Genomic DNA, 18,174 nt, shown 5'->3' with positions numbered 1-18,174 from the left:
GATTTACAGTAAATAAGGAGTAGTGAGAGGAAACATCCTTGCTTGTTATCAGTCTTAGGGGAAAAACATATAGTTTCTTATTATTAAGTATGACATTAACTGTAGGGTTTTTGTAGATATTTTCTGTCCAGTTGAGATAGTTCTCTTCTCTTCCTAGTTTCCTGATAGTGTTTATCATCAGTAGATATTAGATTTTGTCACAGGCTTTTTTTGCATCTATTGGTATGATTACATGATTTTTCTTCCTTGTCTCACTGAGGTACTGGATTATATTTATTGATTTTCAAATGTTGAACCAGCCCTGCATACCTAGGCTAAATCCCACTTGGTCATAGGATATAATTTTTAAAAGATATTACTGGGTTAGACTTGGAAATATTTTGTTGAGGATTTTTGCTTCTGAGACAATTAGTCTATAATTTTCCTTTCTTCACTGTCTTGGTCTTGGTCTTGCTATTGGGACAATACTGGCCTTAAAAAGTAAGTTAGAAAGTAGTCCCACTTGTGTTTTCTGTAAGAAATTGTAGACATTTGATGTAATTTCTTCCTTAGATGTTTGATAGAATTTACTAGCAAACCCACTTGGGCCTGGTGCTTTATATTTGGGGAAGTTTGCTTTTGTTTTTGTTTTTTAAGTATTTATTTATTTTTGTGGGGGAGGAGTCAGAGGGAGAGAGGGAGAGGAAAAGAGAATTTCAAGCAGACTGCCTACTGAGTACAGAGCCTGATGCAGGACTCCATCTCAGTACCCTGAGATCATGACGTGGGCCGAAATCAAGAGTCAGATGCGGGACGCCTGGGTGGCTCAGAGGGTTGGGCCTCTGCCTTCGGCTCGGGTCATGATCTCAGGGTCCTGGGATCGAGCCCCGCATCGGGCCCTCTGCTCAGCGGGGAGCCTGCTTCCTCCTCTCTCTCTGCCTGCCTCTCTGCCTACTTGTGATCTCTCTCTGTCCATGAATAAATAAAAATCTTTATAAAAAAAAAAAAAAAGAGTCAGATGCTTCACCAACTGAGCCACCTAGGCACCCCCTGTTCTGGGATGTTGTTAATGGTTAATTCAACTTAATAGATATAGGCTTATTCAGGTTATCTGTTACTTCTTGTGTAAGTTTGGGAGACTATATCTTGCAAGGAATTGGTCCATTTCTTCTAGGTTATCAGATTGTTCGTAGTAGTCTTTTATTATCCTTTTAGTGTCCACACATCAGTAGCGATGGCCCCTCTTTTGTTTCTTATATTGATAACTTGTGTCTTTTCTCTTTTTTCTTCAGTTAGCTTGGCTAGAGGTTTATCAATTATATTGATCCTTCTAAAGAACTGGCTTTGGTTTTATTAAATTTTTTCTATTGATTTCCTGTTTTCAGTTTCATTGATTTCTTCTCTAATTTTTTATTTTTACTTCTTACATTGAATTTGATTTGCTCTTCTTTCTCTTATTTCCTAAGGTGGAAGCTTAAATTATTGATTTTTAGATCTTTCTTCTTTTCTAATAGATACATTCAGTGCAGTACATTTCCTTCTAAACACTGCTTTTATTGCATCCAACAAATTTTAGTAAGTTGTATTTTCCATCTTCATTTAGTTCAAAATATTTTAAATTTTTTCTTGAAATGTCTTCTTTGAGCCATGTGTTACTTAAAGTGTGTTCTCCAAGTATTTGGGGATTTTCCAGTTATTTTTTCTTGCTACTAATTTCTAGGCTAATTCCCTGTTGTCTGACAGCATACTTTGTATGATTTCTATTCTTTTAAATGTGTTATAGTGGTTTTTGTGGCCCAGAATGTGATGGGTCTTGCCCTCGGCTGTTTTTCAAGGAGAAAGTTACTAAAGAGTCCAGGGCCTTGACATTTGACCTTAATTCTAAAATTAAATGCATCTGTCTCTTGGCCCTGGCACATAATTTGCACCAGTCTCTTATAAAAGGAACTTTCTCTATGACTTGTTGATTACAGAGCTATACCTGTAGAAGAAAAGCATACAGAGATTGAAATAAATGATTAGGGGCACCTGGGTGGCTCAGTGGGTTGAGCCTCTGCCTTTGGCTCAGGTCATGATCTTGGGGACCTGGGGATTGAGCCCCGCATCGGGCTCTCTGCTCGGCAGGGAGCCTACTTCCCCCTCTCTGTCTGCCTCTCGGCCTACTTGTGATCTCTTTCTCTGTTAAATTAAAAAAAAAAAATCTTTGAAATAAATGATTAATTTTAACAGTAGTCATTTATTAGACACTTATGATTTGCCATCACTTTACGTTTACTGTTTTGGTAAGTTCTCCCAATAACCCTATAAATTGTAGGTATTACTGTTTTTTTAAAGGTTTTATTTGAGAGAGAGAGAGAGCAAGCAGAGGGAGAGAGAGACTCTCAAGCAGATTCCATACTGAGTACAGAGCCCAACATTTGGGTCAGTTTCACCACCCTGAGATCATGACCTGATCTGAAATAAAGAGTTGGACGCTCAACTGTCTGAGCCACCCAGATGCCCCTGTAGTTGTTATTATTATACCCTTTTTACAGATGAGAAAACTGAGGTTCAGAGATATTAACACAGTCACACTATAGTAGGTACTAGGAGGAAGTATCAAAATGAGGTCCATCTGATCCTGAAGACTGTATTCTCAGACACCATACCAAAAACAAACTATAAGCCATACCCCAGTTCAAACTAGCCTCTAATCCATGACAGAAATGGGAAACTAAATTTGCTAAGGGAATATTTGTATAATGGTATGCCTTTGATTAGTTTCTTTCCAAAATCAGTATCACTAAGAGTTTGCATGCTGTTAGCAGTGGCTGTTAGCATTCTAGTAGTGGTACTTCCTCAGAGCGCCTATCTTAGAGTTACAATGTAGGCTATATTTATTTAGCTTGGAGTTTTCTAACTAGGGATGATTTTGGTCCCCGGGGAACATTTGGCAATGTTTGGAGATAATTTTGGTTGTCACAATTGGGTGAGGGGGTAGGGTGCCGTTGGCATCCAGTGGCCAGAGGCCAGGAATTTTGCTAAACGTCCTCCAAAAGCCCAAGACCAGCCCCACACTCTAAAAAAAGAATTATCTGGCCCCAAATATCAGTAGTGGAGGTTGAAAAACCCTGAGTCTAGGTTGTTCCATCCCGTTATTACTGAGAAAACCTTGAGGTCTCAGAAATCTCTCAGCAGTCCCTTAGGATTTGGCTTCGAGGCTAAGTGCCTCCTATGTAAATACTTCGTAGCTTAGTCCATTAACTCATTCTGGCACATTTCCTATACCTTCAGCTTAGTGGCCAGAGGCCTACTCAACGGTTAGGGCTTTTTAATAGGGTGGTACTTTTTCTTCCTGATGTTTCCGAGAGACAGGCTCACCTGGCTTGCAGCCCTTGCAGAAGAGAACCTGGTGACAGTACGCTAATCTGTTGCTGGCATTTTTTGCTTCCTAATCTGTGTTTACACGACACTGAAAATTGACTCCCTGGTGCCAGGCACCATATCTCCTCAGCGCTCTGGCACCGTTGGCGGAGAACACCTCCCCAGTCCCTTTCACACAGTGCTACCCATCCATGTTTATGACATTGCACAGCTGTTCTCCAGAAGACATTTCTGGAGGCATGGTTGGTACAGGAGCTTCTGGAGTGGGGCTTGGAGTCGTAATCATGTTCCCTGTCGCAGATCCACAGCATTCTTAAAGCAGCTGTTACTTTCCTTAACTGTTTTCCTGATGGTAGCTCCCACCCTCCCCTCCAGATTTTAAGATCCTAGAATACGGAGTTTGTTTCTTCAGTTTATTTCCTACTCTTTTAGCAGCTAACGTTTCATTCATCATCTACTGAGAAATCAACTTATCTTCTATTACTTTGTGTTTTATGCTTTTCTGTTAAAAGTTGGAGGACGGGATAAGGAACTATAGTGGTGCGAGAAGGACTGGTGGTCAGAGGGAGATGTCAACTCTCTAGATAAACAAGCCAGGGGGACAGTTCATAAGCTCAATGATATTGAGCCTGGACCAGAGTGAAACTGAGTAATTCTTTCCAGGGAAGTGGTCAACCTTAGAACTAAAAAATGATTTTCATTATTAAGGGGGCCTAAAAAATCAAAAGTCCCCCCCGCCCACCTCCACCAAAAAAGTCAAAAAGTCCTCTTTTAAGAAAGTCCTAAATGAAGCTTACCCTCCTCATGACCCAGAAGAAGTTCAGCAAAGTTCCCAAGTCAGGTGTAATTATTATAGAATATTCTATAAAGATTAAACTTATTAAGGACATATATTTATTTACCTCATTTGAGTGATATGCACAGGTCCTCAGTAGGAGTTTGAGGTCACTGGGCTGTCATTCTCAGGCCTTCCCAAATGCTGTCATTCTCAGGCCTTCAGAGAGATCATGACCATTTGGGTCTATGTCTTTGAATCTGTAAGATTTTAAAGAATAAATTGTGGTCGGGGTATTGGTTTATCTAAAACAGTATTCCTCAATCTTCACTTAAGTATTACCCTCCTAAGGAGATTTAATAGACAGTGTTTACCTAATCACCCCCCCATGGAATTTTAATATTATAGATAGGCTGTGTATCTGTCATGTACTACAGTATATTTGAGGTGAGCTAGTGATTGCACTAAGATTTCCCCATGAACAGTTTTTGCCCCCATGGGGGCAATATTACCCATATTGAGAATATATAATGTAGCAGTATTATTATCATCTTGGAAATAAACTGTTTTTACGTTTCTTTACAAACGGAAACTGGGACGAGGACACTACAATAATAAACCAATGGTGAAGAGAGTCTTCTCATGTAGTAGCTTGCTGCAACTAGAGAAAAGAGAGAAGAGTACTTTTCTGGCTTATATGGAGAACATTTTCTCCCTGAACAACCTCTTGACCATTTGAGGAGAGAATAGGGAAAGATCTGGAATGGCAGAGCAATAAAGGCAGCTCACCAAAAGGGGGATGGGGGGACAGATGACAGGACCCTTTTGCAGTGATATGCCAAGGAGGAAGGTAGTGATACTGAAGAATCTAGGTATAAAATTGTCCATTGTTCCAAGGCTACTAAGTTCTAACAAGTTCAGTTTCTTAAAGTAGGAGGTGATTTGCAGCAGAGAATACCATGTAGGTTGCCTAGCATGCAACAGTGTTCTGTTCTCCCAAGAGGGTTTGGCTTTGTCTGATCAAAAGGGTGGTTGTGTATGAAATGCACCTCGGAAGGAGGAGGAGGAAATGACATGTTCATGTAAATGAAATACAACTGCAAATTAAAGTGTCACCCTGTTAAAAAAAATCCATTTTTTATTTAATTGGTTACCAAGGAAAAAATGTCATACAGAAGTGTATATCTCAGGGAAAGTTAAACTGTGAGATGTTTCAAGTGAATCCAGATTCAAGGAAGTTCTCATGGGGCGGGGGAGGGGGGGTGTTAAGTACTGCCTTAATAAAAATATTCAGATACTGAAAAGCCAGACTCATAAATTTCTGCTGCGTTACATACCAGGGGTCCAGAAGAAATTAACAAATATGAATTCGTTTGTTCTTCACCATCTCTAAGGATCCAATCAGCCTTATACTGGCTGCCTCTTCCCTGGAGGAAGCCTCCTTTTGAGATGTTTTATTAGGAAGAAGGTCATGTACAAAGGAGGAGATGCTTTCTCCCAAAGACCACTGCCTATCACAAAGACATCCGGGAATGAAATCCTTCTCTGTGTGGCTTTCCTGTGTTAATGTTGTGCTCCCATTTTTCACCCACCCCCCAACACCGTGCATTTTTATGAAAACTCCTCTGTCTCTAGATTGAGAGTCTACCAGACAGGACATAATACGGTACCTGCCACATTTTTGGCACTGAGGAAATGTTAAATAATCATGGGAGGGGCTGATGAATGAAATTATGTTTCCAGTAGAATTGTTCTTGAGATATGTCTGGTTTCCCTTTGGGATGGGGACTTGGCAGATGGTTCTTCCTCTTCCCCCTCTCCTGCTGATCCCAGTACATACTGTTTTATGTTTGCAGGGGAAACGTGGATAAAGACTATACTGTGCTCTCTTCTTCTTCTCCCCTACCAGGGGCAGTGATTGGTGATGGACAGTCTGCTGTGGCCAGTAACATTGCCAATACTACCTACCGGCTCCAGTGGTGGGACTTCACTAAGTTCGACCTTCCTGAAATCAGTAATGGTAAGCCAAGGCAGAGCTGGTACTGGGGGAAGGGGTATTTCTTACTGGTGAGCCCAAACTCAGAAACCCATGGAGCGCTGGAGTTTCTGTCATCTTGCTGGGCAGCTGATTCCCCAGTTCCATTCCTGCAGCTCTCCATCAGTAATTCAGCAGACATGTTTTGAGCACCCACCCTGAGCAGCGACCCATGTTAGCTTTGGTGCTAGGAGCAATGCCAAGATGGACACAAAGACGAAGGTGTCTCTTTTCTGGGGAGTTCACCAACAGTAGCTCATCATCCTAAGCCTCAGTGTTTAAGTGGAACTGAGAAGCAGAGAAAGAGAAGAGTATAGGAACTGAGAGCAAGCCCTTGTGTCCCTTGAGGAAAGACTGTGGTGATGTAAACTCATTTATTAATCCAGAGCTGAATGGAACAAAGTGAATGACATGGTTGGTATGTGATTTACAAATGTGTCTGATCGTCCATTTCCCAGCTTCCAAGGACGTCTGCAATCCCATATCCCAGTTTTGCTCATTACAGCATTTCATTTCATTTTGTTTTGTTTTAGGTTTTAAAGATTTTGTTTATTTATCTTAGAGAAAGAGAGAGAGACAGCACGAGCAAGAGGGGCAGAGGGAGAGAGATTCTCAAACAGACTCCTCGCTAAGCATGGGGCCTGATGCAGGGCTCAATCCCAGGACCCTGAGATCACGACCTGAACTGAAACCAAGAGTTGGACACTTAACCACTTCTGCCACTCAGGTGCCACCCATCACAGCATTTTAGACAACTTATTTCACTTTCTATCTACTGAAGGACTCGCACATTCCTAAGAAGTGGCAGCTCAGCCTCTGCTTGAATGAAATGATAGGTCACACTATCTGATAAGATGGCGTGATCCATCACTGATAAGCTCCTGTTCTTGTTCCCAGGCTGTTATTTCTTCCCGGTGGTCCTGGTTTTACCTCTAAATCTCGACGGAATATATCTAATGACACCTCTTCTGGTGGTCCTCCCGCTGTTCGAAGATAAATTGCCATGTCTCTTTGAATCTTTCCTCTCAGGCCAGACTTCTTTCCTGAGATTCCTTTTACTAAATACAAGAAACCTTGGACTGGTTTCCAAGTCCTTGATGGTTCTGTTCACTTTCCCTTTTGACTTTGGGGGGCCAGAACAGAGTAGAAAACTCCAGCTGGGAGCTGTCCAGTGCATACATAGCATAATAGCGGTTTGGACAGTGTTAATTCAGCCTGAGATTTCAGCAGCTTTTCCTGAAGCCACTTTTCAGTATGCAGTCACTTCAAATTCTTGGATAATTACTAAGAAATTGAGGCTCTACCATTCTGTTTATGCAGTTTCAATCCTTTAAGAAACCAAAACGGGTTTATATTTGCTTCTATTAAATTTTATCTTCATAGTATCAGTTGCATTTCCTAGCTCCTCCCTCTCAATGTTTTTTTGAACTTTGGATTCAATCCTTTTCTCTTAGTCTTTACATCACCTACTAATTTGACAGATACACTTTCTCTGTCTTCCTTTGGATTACTAGCAAAAATGGTCGGTCAGCGAGGACATTGTACTGGGCCTTGTGTGATACTGCTGTGGACTTCCTCTTTGTTGACTTTGGTCCCTGAATTAGTACCCTGGGCATGGTGTTCAGAACTGTAGCCCACATTTTTTTTTTAATCTTGTCTGCAAGGTACTGTAAGAATTTGTCAGATGCCTTAAATTAATCCAGATAGTCTCTGTCTGTGGCATTTCCTGATATGCCTGTCTTGGTATCCTTATCAGACCATGAAAATGAGGTTAATTTTTCATGTCCTGATCTTAGTAAAACCACAGTAGCAATCATTTCTTTCTTTCTAAGTGCTTATAAGCCACATGTTCAATATCTTTTAACTCTGCTGGAAATCAACTGCAGTCTACTTTTTCCTTTATTGAATACCAAGTTTGCTTGTTCATCTCCAGATTTCTGGCCCAGATCTTCTTTGCCACAATTTATTTCTAGTTATTTTGTTTGTATTGTTTACCTTTTTAAAATTATAATCTGAAATATATTCACTATTCAAAAAAGTTAGACTGTAAAGTAATAGACAGTGAAAAGTTTCCCAGCTCTTCTCCCAGCTACAGCCCATTTCTCCCCAGAGGCAACTACAATTAGCAGTTTCTTGTGTATCTTTTCAAGGATATTGTATGTGTGCATATATAGGCAATGCAAATGTCTTTTTTTTTTTTTTCATTTTCAATGTTATATACTCTTTCTGCACTTTGCTTTCTATACTTTATAATATATCTTGGTGAACTTTACATACCAGTATATAGAGTTTACTCTTTTTTTTTTTTTTTAAGATTTTATTTATTTATTTGACAGACAGAGATCACAAGTAGGCAGAGAGGCGGTCACAGAGAGAGAGAGGAGGAAGCAGGCTCCCTGCCAAGCAGAGAGCCCGATGAGGGGCTTGATCCCAGGACCCTGAGATCATGACCTGAGCCGAAGGCAGAGGCTTAACCCACTGAGCTACCCAGGCACCCCTACTCTTTCTTTTTTAATGACTGCTTAGTATTCCGTTGTCCAAGTAGAATCTCTGGGTTCCATTTTTTACTCAGTCATTTTTCAACCATTCTTCCTCTGAGGAACTTTTAAAATAGTTTTCAGTCTTTCCTATATAAAACATGTTGCAGTTTGTCATTTCACACCTGGGCCAGATTATCTACAGGATAAATCCCTATAGGAGAAAGCCCTAGAAATGGAATTGTGATTACGAAGAGCACATACGTCTGTGATTTGGGTAGATGCTGCTAAGTCACCCTCGGTAGGGGTTATGCCAATTTATACTCTTGCCTGCAGTTTATGAGGATGCCTGTTCCCCCTAAACTCTGGCTTGCAGAATGTGTTACCATATGTTTTGGATATTTGCAAATCTGATAGATTGAAAAATAGTATGCAGGTATTTAAAATTTGTATTTCTCATATTGCAAAGCAGATCATGTGCCTCTTCACACACTTAGCTCGTGTATTATGTTGCCCTTTCTTGACCTGTCCATGTGCTTTACCTATTTTGTATTGTGTTGCTGATCTTTTCCTTATCAGTTCAACAGGAACTCCTTCTAAATCAGAAAATCAACTTACACTGGGAGTTTCCTGGTTGTCATTTATCTTTTGACTTTACTGAAGGTTATTTTTGTCATAGAACTTATTTTAAGTAGTCAGAATTATCCAGCTTCCCATTTATGGTTCCCAGATTTTGTGTCATCATTAGGAAGATCAGTTAGTACTTTTATATTTTAGTTTTTTTCTTGCCCTTAAGTCTGCAGTTCACTAGAAGTTTAACCTTGTCCCAAACAAGCAGAGTATGATCCAGCCTTTATCCCATATGGCTACTCATTTGTCCCAGCCAGTTTACAGAGTAATTCACTTGTTCCCAGTGATTTAGGATGTCCCCCCTTTTTTAAAAATTAATTTATTTATTTGACACACAGAGATCACAAGGAGGTGGAGAGAGGCAGGCAGAGAGCGGGGGGAAGCAGGCTCCCCGCCAAGCAGAGAGCCCAACACGGGGCTTGATCCCAGGACCCCGGGACCACGATCTGAGCCGAAGGCAGAGGCCTCAACCCACTGAGCCACCCAGGTGCCCCGTGGGATGTCCCTTTGATCCTATTTTTACTTTCCTTTGTATATTTAGATGTATTTCTAGATTATCCATTCTGTCCTAGTGATCTGTTTAATTATTCATGTGAGAGTACCACAGGGGTTTAAGTTTTCAGATATTGTGTTTTAGAATCTGGTAGGAAACTATCTCTTCTTATTATTTTTTTAATCCAGATTTTCCTGTTTGCTCAAGCAGTTTTGTTTTCCTGTATGGACTTTAAAACTACTTTACTTCTTCCCTTCACCCCCCACTAAAAAATTCCCTTTAATATAATTATTGTAGTCACATTAAATTTATAAGTTAACTTAAGGAGATTCAATGTCTTTATGGTTAGATTTAAGAACATGGTATGGTTTTCCATTTCCACAAGTTTCTCTTGTGTTCTTAGGAATGTTTTAAAGTTTTCTTAAGGGACGCCTGGGTGGCTCATTTAGTTAGTTAAGTGTCTGCCTGTGGCTTAGGTCATGATCTCTGGGTCCTGGGATCCAATCCCACAAGGGGCTTCTTGCTCAGCAGGGAGCCGGCTTCTCCCTCTGCCTGCCACTCCCCCTGCTTGAGCTCTCACTCACCTCTCTGATAAATAAATAAATAAAATATTTTTTAAAGGGTGGGGGGGCGCCTGGGTGGCTCAGTGGGTTAAGGCCTCTGCTTTTAGCTAAGGTCATGATCCCAGGGTCCTGGGATTGAGCCCTGTATCAGGCTCTCTGCTCAGTGGGGAGCCTGCTTACCCCTCTCTCTGTCTGCCTGCCTCTCTGCCTACTTGTGATCTCTGTCTTTCAACTAAATAAATAAAATCTTGAACTAAAAAGTTTTCTTCATATAGATCCTTTATAGTTCTTTTTTTCAAAGATTTATTTATTTATTTGAGAGAGAGAGTATGCATGCATGCAAGCAAGAGGAAGGGCAGAAGGAGAGGGAGAGAATCCCAAGCAGATTCCCGGCTGAACGTGGAGCCTGACTTGTTGCTTGATTCCACCACCCCGAGATCATGACCTGAACTGAAATCAAGATGTGGATGCTTAACTTACTGAGCCACCCAGGTGCCCCTCAATCCTATACAGTTCTTAAGTTTACTGTTACAAGCTTGTTTTTAAAATCCTACTGCTATCTTACTGAATTGTTCACTAATTGTAGTTGTTACTCAGGTAAATCTCCTGCATGTTCTAGGTTTGTTATCCATAAGTAATGGTAATTTTACCTTCTCCATTCAAAGTTTTACATTTGTGTATTTGTTTCTCTTGTGTGTTTGCTTTGGCTACCATCAAAAAAATGTTAAATAATAGCAGACATCCTCATATTGCTCTGGATTTTAGTAGGAAACTTCTTTTTCCCAGTACTTTTTTTTTTTTTAAGTTTTATTTATTTAAGTAATCTCTATACCCAATGTGGAGCTTGAACTGATAACCCTGAGATCAGGAGTCACATGCTTCTCTGACTAAGCTAGCCAGATCCCCCTAGCTTTTCCCCAGGAAGCATATTGCCGGCTTTTAGGTTGAACTAGAACTAGTTTATCCTTTTAAGGAAGTCATCTCTTCCTATTTTATTAAGAGTTTTTATCAAGAATGGATATTGAATTTAGTCATGACTTCAGTATTTATGAAGACAATCATATTTTTTCCCCTTCTCTTTTGACCTAATAGTATAATCATTATGTTAATAGATGCTGTAATATTGAACCCATCCTTATATTTCTTGAATAACCCCCACCTGGTTCATGGAGTAGTCTTTAATGTAAATTGCCTTCCCTGTAGCTTCGTAAATAGACTTTTTTCACTGATACTTGTCAGTGAGGTGGCTCTATCCAGACTTTTCTTTTTTATGAAATCTATGGATTTGGGTATCAATGTTACTATGCTTATGTTATAAATATAATTTGGAAGGTTTTCTTTTTTTCTTTGGAACAGTTTAAATAGAATTGGAATTACTTATACTTTTTATACTTTAAAGGTCTGGGCCTGATGCATGCATGCTTACTTTTACATGCGTAGGGGGAAGTACTTCTTTGATAACTCTCTCTGTCAACTGTCCTATGATGGTTAAACACATAATTTTTTTTTTTTTTCAGATTTTATTTATTTGACAGACAGAGATCACAAGTAGGCGGAGAGGCAGGCAGAGAGCGAGAGGAGGAAGCAGGCTCCCCTCTGAGCAGAGAGCACAATGTGGGGCTTGATCCCAGGACCCTGGGATCAGGACCTGAGCCGAAGGCAGAGGCTTTAACCCACTGAGCCACCCAGGTGCCCCAACATATGAGCTCTTAAGCTTACACTATCTGGGTTCACATCCCTGGTCAACCGCCTTCTAGCAGTATGACCTTGGTTAGTTACTTAATCTCTTTTTCCACTTTGTTTTCCCTTTCTATAAAATGAGAATTGTAATAGTGCAAACCTCAGAGGATTGTTATGAGAATTAAGTTAGTAAATAATAGTAGGCATTCTGAACAGGGTCTGACATAAAGTAAATGGTCGGTGAGTGCTAGCTATTTTCATCATGTCTCTTTCTAGAAAATGGCATGATCCTTTGAGAGTTGGCCATAGCACTATAAATTCCCCCCAGCCCCTGTCTTTACTACTCTGGGGTATGTAGTCTTCCTCTCTGGAGAGTGATGTTCATGTGAACGAGGTGTTGTTCTCACCCTGTTGCCTTATTCGTGATTGGCAAGGATGGCTTCCCATCCTTCTCAAGAATGTCATTTCTACCCAGTCACAGATCATTTGCCTTGATAGAAAAGCAAAATATTCAGAATACAAGCATTGAATATGCTGCTAGCATAGCTTTGATGGTCTTTCTGGTTGTCCTTAACATGTTTTGTATAGGCCTTAACTTGTTCCAGCTACAGCTTCCTATAATCCTCCTTCTGTGTTCCTTCTTACATCTTTTGATCCTGACTCTTGTAAAACCGGGGTTGATCAGAGAGCGTCATGTGCAACCAGATGGACTAGTTTGGATCATGCATGGTTCATATTCCATATATGCCCAGTTTAGGGCATATATGTCCAATGATAGCCAATGTTCCTTTCAGTGGTATTACCCTCTAGAATGCCAGTCATTTTATCTGAGTTTCCTGTCATTAGCTCTTAACTTGTTTGCTGGTTGGTCTGAATAAAGTCTAGTTACAGTTGGCAGCATCATTCTTGACAGATGCAGCTGGGAGGAGAGTAAGTAGGGGATCTCCTCTGCTGTAGGATTCGTTTCTGAACACCACGCATCTCTCAGTGAAGGGTAGCCTTAGGCTTTGGCACAGCTCGTGCCTGAGAGCCACTGGTCTTGAGTTTTACTCATGTGTTCAACAGCCGTTATGTTGCTGGTCATCTGACTTACCTGAATGGTATTTAACTTTTCTCTGGAGTTAGGTTAAAGATTTTTGCCACATGTTTCTCTTAGTTGGGATGCAGCATTAATGAATTACTCTCTGTAAAGTTTAGAAGTTTATGAAAAGACCTCATAGAGTAGATAATCTCAAGACCACTTCACGAAAAAGTAGTTCATTGGGTTCACTCTGGTTTTTAAGAGTGAACTCTTATTGGTAAAGAGCTTTGGTCAATTGGGTGCCCTGCCAGCTCCAGCCTTCAGATATCCGGCAGCTGAGTGGTGGAAGACAGATAACATACCACAGATGCAGTCATCCGTCCTTTGGGAAGGGCTGCTTCTGTCATCTGGAGTACTGTGTAGGAGGTCTTATTCTGCACCTTGAGGGCCTCAGAGGTAGTCGAAAGGAAGTTTTCCTGCTGATTCAAATCCCTTCATGTTTTCCAAATCAGTATCTAATGCATTTGCAAAAGTGCTGTAGCTGCTGATCGCTTGCTCGGCCTCATCTGGCCGGCCGGCAACAGGCTACAGATCAGTCTTCCTGCAAGGTGTTTGTTTATAATTCATGGAGCTGATAGGAAGGCAGAGCCATCTGCTCCTCCAGGCATCACTATTTCTGACCCCTCCCATTCCCTGCTAGGGCATTTTTCACTTGGAAATCATTTATAATTAGGAGGAGATTACATTGCAGAGTCTGGAACATGGCTTCCTGCTGTCTTCCACATCACTTTTTCTCCCCCTGGAGCTGCCCCCTGAAGCTCTTAAGCAGCTTTGATTTGAAAAATCCTTTCTTTCCTAACCTTTTTTTCCATTCTGAGCTGCCCCATCACCCTTCCCCACATGTGTTTTTGCCTTTAAGTGCAGGGCAGGTTGCTACAACTGCAGCTCAGGGATCAAGGACTGTTTGATAAGGCAGCACTTGTCAAGTGTGGTGGTCCCAGACCAGCAGCACGGGAGACACCTGGGAACTCGTTAGAAATGGAAGTTCTCAGGCCTCACCCCAACATTCTGGTTTGTTTTTTAATTTTTCTTTTTTAAATTTCATTGTTCCAGAATTCATTGTTTATGCACCACACCCAGTGCTCCATGCAATTGGTGCCCTCCACAATACCCACCACCAGGCTCACCCAACCTCCCACCCAACATTTTGTGTTTTAGTAAGCCCTTCAGGTGATTCTGGTGCACGCTAACACTTGAGAACCAGTGTTATAAGGCCAGGCAGATTTCTGGTTGTGTGTGGGCTGCCAGTGTCTTGGGCTATATTTCACTTCACCTTTTTCTCTACCCGCTTAACGTTGAGTCCAAAAGACTCAGTTGTTGAGTCCAAAAAGAGTGAGTTGTCCTTGTCATCAGTGCATTACTTTCCTAGTAACAGGTAACAGGTCTAAGAAATCTCGTCCTGTGTAAATTAACTCATCAAAATTCAGCCTTATGAGGAGAAGTAGCACAGTGGATTGGAGCAGTGACCACTCACCATTGTTACTGAACATTTCCATTTCCACGTGGGAAATTAATAGACAATGAGCGGCAAATGTAAGCTGCTAATTGGAACTTTGACGTAAAAATGAAATTGTAAACACACCACCCAGTGCTCCAGAAAGGAAGCTACCAGATCACTATGTGCCTGCCACATCCCCTTCATTAGGGCAGGAGTGAAACCCTAGATCACTAGCTTCACGGTTTCTGCAATTAAGCCTGCTGCTGGAGAAGCTCTGCTTGAATTTTCAGCATTCTCTCTGCATTTGTCATCTGCATGTCTGTCTGTCTGCTCACTGCAGTGACCAGGAGCGCTTTTGAAACTGGATGGGGTTGGTGGGAAGGGGATGAAATTTGGGAGGTGACCACTGATTTGGAATCATCATAATGTAGTAAACACAAACACAGTGGCTTGGATTAGAGGCTGACAAAATGCTTTTTTGTCTATATGCCCAGTTTTTCAGGGGCTTAGAGCCAAGCGTTCCAGAAAAAGGAAAACCTTACTTGTACTCTCCTTCCCACCCCGGCCCCACTTAGGAATTAATCTGACAGTAAGCAGTTAAATGCCTTTTTTATATTGGTGGTGAGTTTTGAGGGTTACCATAGGCTTCTGTACGTTTGACAGAGTTGCATGTTAACACACGTGAGTGAGAACTATAGAACAGTGAGAGAGAAAAGCATACTTTCATAAAATACCCACCATGCATTTTCTGAGACATTAAATGTGGAATAAATGGTAATTGTGCAAAACTGTCTTAAAGTTTGGTGGTTATAGTCTCAATTGTCAGTTTCTTTTTATCTTTCTGAAGGTTGTGCCAGCCTCAAGGTTAGAAAGTCAAGATGGACTCATTCCTGATGCTTCCCCGTTCCTTCCCCCACATCTTTTTTTATATATCCCCAACTGGAATCATGTGTCAATCCAGGGAAGGAGGAAGAGACTGTCATCTTTTTGGCACAGGCTTGGGACCCTGAGTAAGGAGCAGACGGTCTCAGTGCTAACTAGATAAATCTAGCCACACAGGGTAGAGCAGATGGTGGGTTGGAAGTTGAGCAGTACAGAGCCCTAATGGTGATAGCAGTGAATATTTGGATGTCATTATTTTATTAGTTAGCAAACAGAGACATCCTTGTGGTCCCTTCTCGGGTTTTGTGTGTAATGGTGCTGTAGGTGTCAGCCCCCAAGAGTTGGCACAATAGCCTAATCAATGTGTTCTGATGTCTTTTTTGATCTATTTTGTCATCTCTGTGGCTTCATTAGCAACACAGGGAAAGGAGGATGAATATAGAGCATTAGAAATCTCTCTTGAGTCCCTGAACGCCTAAGCCTCAGGGCCTCTGAAAAGCAATTCTTTGTTTTGTTGTCCTTCAAGTAATTTCCTGGGGAAACTTGCCCTTGATCTTCCAGGGCAAGCCTTTGGGCTTCCTGGAATAGATCACCTGGAATCTGGTAAGAGCAGCTGAGCTTGGCTTCTTCTTTTCTTTTCTTTTCTCTTTTCTTTTCTTTTCTTTTCTTTTCTTTTCTTTTCTTTTCTTTTCTTTTCTTTTCTTTTCCTTTCCTTTCCTTTCCTTTCCTTTCCTTTCTTTTCTTTTCTTTTCTTTCCTTCCTTCCTCCCTCCCTCCCTCCCCCTCCCTCCTCGCTCCTTTTTTTTTTTTTTAGCCATAATGTGTTTGACAGTGGACATCCAGGTAATAATCTCCAAATAAGAGAAGGACCAAAAAGTTTGCATGTGCATTTGAAGTAGATCTAAGTGAGACAAAGCCCAGAGGAGCTTGGTCCCTTTGGATGTGTTATGCTGTTCTGCTTGTGCCAGTGGTTTGGGCTCTCTGTTCCCGGGCTCATATCAAGGGTAAGCCACGTCCTCCTGGCAGAGAATTACACAGTGGGCTTCGGAGATTCGAATGAAAACCAAAACAAAGCATGCAGGCACAGAACCAGTGCTGGCCAGCATCTCATTAGTTCTGTCCTGTGGAACAGGATCTCCCCATCCCCACCAACACATTCTTCCCCCACCCCAGTCCTGCTCCGTTGAGCCAAGAGCCTGCTGCCTGGCGGATCCTGGGCTTAGTTCTTTTTTTTTTTTTTTTCTTTTTTTTAAGATTTTAATTTATTTGACAGTGAGAGAGGGAACACAAGCAGGGAGAGGGGGAGAGGCAGAAGCAGGCTTCCCGCCTAGCAGGGAGCCCAATGCGGGGCTCAATCCCAGGACCCTGGGGTCATGACCTGAGCCAAAGGCAGACCCTTAACAACTGAGCCACCCAGGCGCCCCAGGATCCTGGGCTTAATTCTTGGTAGCCGCCAAGTACAGACTGGGGCTGCCCCTGGATGCTTGCATATCGTACGGGTAAGGCCTGGAGAGCATAGTGAGAAATGAAGAGTTCCAGCCATCCAGCCGCTGCTGAGCTGTGTTTCTCTCTGGCCTCTCTTGTGGCATTAGGGATTCGTATTAGCAAGGAGCTGTCCAGAAGACTGAAGTCTCTAACTGTTCCATTTCTCTGAAATGAGAAAATCAGACACAAACTCATGAAATGACTTCCTTCTCCAAGGTTGCACAGCAGCTGTGTGGCAGGACTCTCACTCCAAGGAAGCTTTACCTGAATCACGTTTCTCTTGGAAACAGTGGTTTTGCGTTTTCAATCATCTTAAGTTTTGATCTTTTGGACAATAGCAGCTGTTGAGTGGCTCTCCAGGAACAATTTTTAATAACTTTTTCCTTATCTAATCTCTCTCACATGAAGTTTCCTGAGTGTGAGCTAAGACTCAGCAAGTCGTTGTGATTGTGTTGAATGTCTGTTGTTTCCTCTTAAGGTGGTAAAAGACGTGTCTCTTTCCTGTCTCTTGTGTTCCTTGTTCTATGACGTTTTAGTTGGATTGACAAGGCGGCCTTTAGCATTTTTAGAGAGGGTTCAGGCCCTTAGAGAAGCCCCAGGATCTCTTGGCCCAGAATTTTTCACACCATCAACTCCAAACTTTCTTACCCTCTTTTCTTTCTTTGTCTGACGCAGCTTCCGTGAATGTGCTGGTGCAGAGCTGCAAGATCTACAATGATGCGAGCTGTGACATTTCTGCAGACGGCCAGCTCCTGGCGGCTTTCATCCCTAGCAGCCAGAGGGGCTTTCCTGATGAAGGCATCCTGGCAGTGTACTCCTTGGCCCCCCATAACCTGGGTGAAATGCTCTACACTAAGCGATTTGGTAAGGGATAGGAAGCCTAACCTAGTGACAGAGGGACGCTGGTGCCTTGGCATGGGCATTCCTAGGTGAGGCACAGCTTAGGTAGGAGTGATGGTCCTATCCGACCCCTGCTTTCCTGGGGCACAGGCCAGAGGAAGATTGCTTTGCAGGAGTCCTGGCTGGTAGTATTACAGACGACTCTCAAAGTAAGAGTCCTTCCTGCCGTGATAGTGTCACCAACGTGCTCCTGTTGGGCCGGCCACGGATAAAGGAGGAGCCTTGGTCACGGCTTGGGGAAGCGGGCACACTCATACACTGCGAGGCAGTTTGGTATTGTGTATTAAAAGTCCCTAAAATTTATGTTCTCTTTGATCCAGCAATCCCACTTCGAAGGAAATAATCAGAAAACGATAGCAAGATTTATATACAGGGATGTTCACAGCAGTGTTAC

At 42.0% G+C, this 18,174-nt stretch overlaps 1 protein-coding gene across 11 annotated transcripts in view; it reads left to right on the top strand.

Annotated features, from left to right (window-relative positions):
- The window catches only part of AMBRA1 (autophagy and beclin 1 regulator 1), a 174,105-nt gene that overhangs the window by 126,895 nt on the left and 29,036 nt on the right, over positions 1–18,174 (top strand). For all 11 annotated transcript variants that reach the window (XR_004381138.1, XR_004381140.1, XR_004381139.1 and 8 more), the window contains 2 exons: positions 6,027–6,137; positions 17,556–17,744. Coding sequence is in view for 8 of the 11 variants with exons in the window: in XM_032844600.1 (XP_032700491.1) it covers positions 6,027–6,137; positions 17,556–17,744 (300 nt within the window). In the remaining 3 variants the exon portion in view is untranslated. The remainder of the gene's footprint in view (positions 1–6,026; positions 6,138–17,555; positions 17,745–18,174) is intronic.

The sequence above is a fragment of the Lontra canadensis genome, unplaced genomic scaffold, assembly GCF_010015895.1.
Source record: "Lontra canadensis isolate GAN:19392208 unplaced genomic scaffold, GSC_riverotter_1.0 scaffold154, whole genome shotgun sequence".
Lineage (NCBI taxonomy): Eukaryota > Metazoa > Chordata > Mammalia > Carnivora > Mustelidae > Lontra > Lontra canadensis.
The sequence above is the reverse complement of the archived record's forward strand: the minus strand, read 5'-3'. Positions and strand labels throughout refer to the sequence as shown.